This window comes from Xenopus tropicalis, chromosome 1 (genome assembly GCF_000004195.4).
Source record: "Xenopus tropicalis strain Nigerian chromosome 1, UCB_Xtro_10.0, whole genome shotgun sequence".
NCBI classification, from domain to species: domain Eukaryota; kingdom Metazoa; phylum Chordata; class Amphibia; order Anura; family Pipidae; genus Xenopus; species Xenopus tropicalis.
The window spans coordinates 5,707,344-5,714,883 of record NC_030677.2 but is presented as its reverse complement, the minus strand read 5'-3'; the positions used below and the strand labels follow the sequence as shown (position 1 = coordinate 5,714,883).

General features: G+C 40.5%; 1 protein-coding gene across 1 annotated transcript; it reads right to left on the bottom strand.

Annotated features, from left to right (window-relative positions):
* Window positions 1-3,399: 3,399 nt before the first annotated feature.
* Window positions 3,400-5,184, bottom strand: LOC116408396 (the record flags this gene model as incomplete). The annotated part of the gene is made up of 1 exon (XM_031895173.1): window positions 3,400-5,184. A coding segment is annotated over one exon (1,785 nt), but the record flags the coding sequence as incomplete, so codon positions are not given.
* Between the last annotated feature and the right edge of the window lie 2,356 nt (window positions 5,185-7,540).

Sequence of the window (7,540 nt, the reverse complement as noted above, 5' to 3'; positions counted from 1 at the left end):
AAACCTGCCATTGTTTGTTCCATTTTTTTCAATATCTATGGAGAACTAGGGGCACAGTGGGACAGCTTTATGGTTTAAAGGGACACTAAACCCAACCATGAAGCTGTCCTACTGTGCCCCCTAATTCTCTATAGATTTTGATAAAAAAACATAATTACACAGTGAAAACAATTCACCCAGGAGAATTCTACTTACTGAAAACTTAATTATAGATGCAAGAGAAGTGACCAATGAGAATGCTAATTCCAAGCACTGTGTCAGGCCCCTTGCTGGTACCTTACATATAGAGATAATTATGTAATTTTTCCCGTCACAGGAATCAGACATGGGGATAAAGTTTATAAAGATAGCAGTTGTTTTTGCCAGTGTTGAAAGAGAGATCCAGAGTGAGCAGCCAGTACAAAGTGTTATGAGTTCAGACTGCAAAGATAAAAGTCTGCTGGGCTGCCAGGGAGTACAAAGTCCTCTGTGGAATCTCTGTGTGTGTCCAATGGTGAGAACAGGTATTGCTCGTTTGCCTGCTACATGGGAGCAGCCACCTTTACATAGGGGAAGGTACTCTGGGGCAGGTAGCGCTACCTGGGGGGACTTAAGATCTCTTGGGGAAGGGACTAAACTGACAGAAAGGGTTGTGGTCTATCCGGATCCAAGTTGGGACTGGGCACCTACAGAGACTGTGCCAGCAGTGGATAGACTGCACAAGTTCCTCAGAGCAGGATAATCCATTTTCAACAGTCATATAAAGTTTGATATTGCTGCAAAACTGTGTGGAAAGTCCCATGAGGTTTGCTCCTCAGTGTCCACTAGGTGGCAGCACTGCACTGAATCCCAGTTCCCAGTATCTTTAAAGTAAAAAAGAACAAATTCTCCTGTTACAGCCAAAGATAAGTGAGTGTGCCAAGAAAGGGTTACCCATTATTCTGGGATTTGTAGCCCAGTCCCTAAATAAAGTTTGGTTGAGCAGCGCTGTGCAGCAGGGTCTAGCACCCCATTAATTGATTGATTAGCTGTGAATAGCTAGCGTTATACATTTACTATAGGTAGCTAACATAGGTCTTATTCATGCAAATTATAAATTTAGGTCATAATGTTTCTCACCTGGGAGTAGCCAAGCAGACCTAGAAAATGAGCCATAGCTACAGTTGGTTCTGAGTCTAGATCACCAATAAAGCCAGTAACCATTTTCCTTCCCATACAGGAGTAATTGGGAACAGGCTCCCCAATACCAGATAATATCTTAAACAGGCTCATCAACGCCCTCTTTGGATTTCCGCAGGAATCGTGTATGTGGTACCCCAGAGTCATGTTGGGTAACCAGGCTGGATTGTCATTGATTTCCTTGATGTGGAAGATGAATTCCACGAGATATCTGTATTTCTGAGGACTGGGACTGGAAAAAGAAACCATTAAAAGTCAATATCTGCTCTAGCTATGTATAATTAAAGTATAATTACATTTATTTAATAGGCAAATGATAAGGAACAAACAACCACATTGCCGTAGCTAGAGCTCAGTCTTTTTTGTCTAACCTTAATATATATTATTATAAAGTGACGTCTTTATGAATTGAAGAATTCAAGACAAGGACCTTTGCAACAAAAGATACACTCAGTTGTTTCATAGACCATATAATGTGGACATTTTCCACTAAAATACATGACTATAGCTGTCTATTTACAGTAAATAATAAACAACAGACCCCCCAGGCTGTACATTTACATTAAATAATAAACAACAGACCCCCGGGCTGTGCATTTACAGTAAATAATAAACAACAGACCCCCGGGCTGTACATTTACAGTAAATAATAAACAACAGACCCCCAGGCTGTGCATTTACAGTAAATAATAAACAACAGACCCCCGGGCTGTGCATTTACAGTAAATAATAAACAACAGACCCCCAGGCTGTCTATTTACAGTAAACAATAAACAACAGACCCCCAGGCTGTACATTTACAGTAAATAATAAACAACAGACCCCCCAGGCTGTACATTTACAGTAAATAATAAACAACAGACCCCCAGGCTTTACGTTTACAGTAAATAATAAACAACAGACCCCCGGGCTGTGCATTTACAGTAAATAATAAACAACAGACCCCCGGGCTGTACATTTACAGTGAATAATAAACAACAGACCCCCGGGCTGTGCATTTACAGTAAATAATAAACAACAGACCCCCGGGCTGTGCATTTACAGTAAATAATAAACAACAGACCCCCAGGCTTTACGTTTACATAAATAATAAACAACAGACCCCCAGGCTTTACGTTTACATAAATAATAAACAACAGACCCCGGGCTGTGCATTTACAGTAAATAATAAACAACAGACCCCCAGGCTTTACGTTTACATAAATAATAAACAACAGACCCCCGGGCTGTGCATTTACAGTAAATAATAAACAACAGACCCCCAGGCTGTGCATTTACAGTAAATAATAAACAACAGACCCCCAGGCTTTACGTTTACATAAATAATAAACAACAGACCCCCAGGCTATGCATTTACAGTAAATAATAAACAACAGACCCCCAGGCTTTACGTTTACATAAATAATAAACAACAGACCCCCAGGCTGTGCATTTACAGTAAATAATAAACAACAGACCCCCAGGCTTTACGTTTACATAAATAATAAACAACAGACCCCCGGGCTGTGCATTTACAGTAAATAATAAACAACAGACCCCCGGGCTGTACATTTACAGTAAATAATAAACAACAGACCCCCCAGGCTGTACGTTTACAGTAAATAATAAACAACAGACCCCCAGGCTGTAAGTTTACAGTAAATAATAAACAACAGACCTAGGCTGTCTATTTACAGTAAATAATAAACAACAGACCCCCCAGGTTGTCTATTTACAGTAAATAATAAACAACATACCCCCATGCTGTACATTTACAGTAAATAATAAACACTAGACCCCAGGCTGGCTGGCTGTTTGTTGGCTTGTTTCTTCATACCCAATACAGCACAGACACTGTATTAGGAATACACAGTGTAACATGTCTATGAAGATTCTCATTCATCCAGGTCATGATATACAGTATCTAGTAGAATTAAGTCTAAAACAACTGGACTTTTCTGAGTTTTTCTTGAAAACGTTTCACCACTCATCCGAGTGGCTTCTTCAATTCAAATGACTGGTAGGGAATTCCCCGGTATTTAAACTCTTGATGGTAGTACAGTCACAGACATCCAATCACAATGGTTCCATTGAACTTGTTCAGTTAGGTGTTAGCTGAAACTGACAGGTGTAAGAAGGTATGATCCAATCACAATGGTACCAAGATTCTCATTGATGAAGGTGTTAATCCTTCAAAGTACATGACTGGAAGTGTGAACTGTTGTGAAACTGCCGGGGTAAGGATGTCAACGCGCCATTGTATGTTGGTGACAAGCGGTGTCTCAGGCCCCCTCCTCTGTTCAGGGATGGTTTTTCCAGGTTGGCATAAATGGCCTCTTTCACACCTCTTTCAAACCATCTGTCCTCTCGGTCCAAAATATGCACGTTACTGTCCTCAAAAGAGTGACCTTTTTCTTTGAGGTGTAGATAGACCGCTGAGTCTTGTCCTGAGGAGTTTGCCCGCCTATGTTGGGCCATTCTCTTACAGAGAGGTTGTTTTGTCTCCCCAATGTATAAGTCTGAGCACTCTTTACTACACTGGACAGCATAGACCACATTACTTTTCATGTGCTTGGGTGTTGGGTCTTTAGGGGGCACCAGCTTCTGTCTCAGGGTGTTGCTGGGTTTGAAAAACACAGGAATGCGATGTTTGTTGAAAATTCTCCTAAGTTTTTCTGATGTTCCAGCAACATATGGAATGACTATGTTGTTTCGCCTGCTGTGTTCCTCCCTTCTGTTTGTAGGTCTGGTCTTTCTGTTGGTCTTTGATTTGGTTTTGATGAAGGCCCAGTCTGGGTACCCACAAGTTTTCAGAGCTCCTTTTAGATGTTTATATTCTTTCTCCTTGGCCTCTGCATTGGATGCCACAGTTTCAGCCCGATGATGTAGAGTCCTAATTACACCCAGTTTATGTTCCAAAGGGTGGTGGGAATCAAACAGCAAGTACTGGTCTGTGTGGGTGGGTTTCCTGTATACTTCAATATCCAGGTCCCTCCCCTCTTTGATAACTATAGCACAGTCCAAAAAAGCCAGTTTGCTGTCTTTCACATCTTCCCTTGTGAACGTGATGTTTTTGTCCACCGAGTTTATGTGTTTGGTGAAGGCTGGAACCTCGCGTTCTTTAATTTTGACCCAGGTGTCATCCACATATCTGAACCAATGACTTGGTGTTGTTCCCTTGAAGGTGTCCAGGGCTTTCTTTTCCACTTCTTCCATGTAAAGGTTCGCTACAATTGGAGACACAGGCGAACCCATGGCACAGCCATGTTTTTGTCTATAGAAAACGTCCTTGTGCTTGAAGTAAGTGGTATTGAGACATAGGTCCAGTAAGGAAGAAACTTGTTCTGGGGTCAGCTTTGTTCTGCTGCTGAGGGTGGTGTCTTGTTTCAGCCGTTTCCTCACTGTATCAATTGCCTCGGCAGTGGGTATGCATGTGAACAGAGATGTTACGTCATAGGACACCATTGTATCATCGATCTCCAGCTTTAACTCCTTCACTTTTTTGACAAAGTCCATGGAGTTCTGAATGTGGTGTACTGTGTTTCCAACTAAGGGGGCTAAGATGTTGGCCACGTATTTAGCAATGTTATAAGTCACACAGTTAATGCTGCTGACAATTGGCCTCAAAGGGGCTCCTTCTTTGTGTATTTTTGGGAGTCCATATAGGCATGGAGTGGCTTCGCCTGGGTAAAGGCGACGGTACAAAGCTGGACTGATGACCTTTTCCTTCTCAAGGTGCTGCAAGCAGTCTATAACCTTCTTCTTGTAGTTGCTTGTTGGATCTCTCTTGAGTTGCTCATATGTGTCCGAATCGTTGAGCAGTGTGGACACTTTGGCATGGTAGTCTGATGTATTCAGTACCACTGTACACCTTCCTTTATCTGCTGGCAGGATGGTGACACTTGAGTCCTTGGCAAGTGATGTCAGAGCCCTCCTCTCTTGCAGACTTAGATTGGAAGGGGGAGCTTTAGCATTAGCTAGGGCTGCTGATACTTTTAACCGGATGTTTTCAGCCTCATCCACTGGTATCTTATTGTTGTGGATGGATGATTCATCAATGAGAATCTTGGTACCATTGTGATTGGATCATACCTTCTTACACCTGTCAGTTTCAGCTAACACCTAACTGAACAAGTTCAATGGAACCATTGTGATTGGATGTCTGTGACTGTACTACCATCAAGAGTTTAAATACCGGGGAATTCCCTACCAGTCATTTGAACTGAAGAAGCCACTCGGATGAGTGGTGAAACGTTTTCAAGAAAAACTCAGAAAAGTCCAGTTGTTTTAGACTTAATTCTACTAGATACACAGTGTAACCCCTTTTTTGGCTATATAAGTCCAGCTATGATTAGAGCATGGGGTACATTGGACTCCTCTTCCAAGGGATGGGCCTTCGCTAAAGGGAAGTTACTACACCTGTCACTTCTAATTTAAGTGCAAAGTGAAGTAAATAGGTTAATGAACGCCATAAGCTCTTGCAGAACAAATTAACAACTGATTCATTGGGGCAGATGAAGGATGAAGTTGCAAACAAACAACCACATTGCCGTAGCTAGAGCTCAGTCTTTTTTGTCTAACCTTAATATTTATTATTATAAAGTGACGTCTTTATGAATTGAAGAATTCAAGACAAGGACCTTTGCAACAAAAGATACACTCAGTTGTTTCATAGACCATATAATGTGGACATTTTCCACTACAATACATGACTATAGCTGTCTATTTACAGTAAATAATAAACAACAGACCCAGGCTGTACGTTTACAGTAAATAATAAACAACAGACCCCAGGCTGTCTATTTACAGTAAATAATAAACAACAGACCTAGGCTGTCTATTTACAGTAAATAATAAACAACAGACCCCAGGCTGTCTATTTACAGTAAATAATAAAAAACAGACCTAGGCTGTCTATTTACAGTAAATAATAAACAACAGACCCCCGGGCTGTACGTTTACAGTAAATAATAAACAACAGACCTAGGCTGTCTATTTACAGTAAATAATAAACAACAGACCTAGGCTGTACGTTTACAGTAAATAATAAACAACAGACCCCCGGGCTGTACATTTACAGTAAATAATAAACAACAGACCCCCCAGGATGTACATTTACAGTAAATAATAAACAACAGACCCCCAGGCTGTGCATTTACAGTAAATAATAAATAATAGACCCCCAGGCTATGCATTTACAGTAAATAATAAACAACAGACCCCCAGACTGTACGTTTACAGTAAATAATAAACAACAGACCCCCAGGCTGTACATTTACAGTAAATAATAAACAACAGACCCCCGGACTGTACATTTACAGTAAATAATAAACAACAGACCCCGGGCTGTACATTTACAGTAAATAATAAACAACAGACCCCCGGACTGTACATTTACAGTAAATAATAAACAACAGACCCCGGGCTGTACATTTACAGTAAATAATAAACAACAGACCCCCAGGCTGTACATTTACAGTAAATAATAAACAGACCCCCGGACTGTACATTTACAGTAAATAATAAACAACAGACCCTGGGCTGTACATTTACAGTAAATAATAAACAACAGACCCCCGGGCTGTACATTTACAGTAAATAATAAACAACAGACCCCAGGCTGTCTATTTACAGTAAATAATAAACAACAGACCTAGGCTGTCTATTTACAGTAAATAATAAACAACAGACCCCAGGCTGTCTATTTACAGTAAATAATAAACAACAGACCTAGGCTGTCTATTTACAGTAAATAATAAACAACAGACCCCCGGGCTGTACGTTTACAGTAAATAATAAACAACAGACCTAGGCTGTCTATTTACAGTAAATAATAAACAACAGACCTAGGCTGTCTATTTACAGTAATTAATAAACAACAGACCCCCAGGCTGTACGTTTACAGTAAATAATAAACAACAGACCCCCAGGCTGTACGTTTACAGTAAATAATAAACAACAGACCCCCGGGCTGTACATTTACAGTAAATAATAAACAACAGACCCCCCAGGATGTACATTTACAGTAAATAATAAACAACAGACCCCCAGGCTGTGCATTTACAGTAAATAATAAATAATAGACCCCCAGGCTATGCATTTACAGTAAATAATAAACAACAGACCCCCAGGCTGTACGTTTACAGTAAATAATAAACAACAGACCCCCAGGCTGTACATTTACAGTAAATAATAAACAACAGACCCCCGGACTGTACATTTACAGTAAATAATAAACAACAGACCCCGGGCTGTACATTTACAGTAAATAATAAACAACAGACCCCCGGACTGTACATTTACAGTAAATAATAAACAACAGACCCCGGGCTGTACATTTACAGTAAATAATAAACAACAGACCCCCAGGCTGTACATTTACAGTAAATAATAAACAGACCCC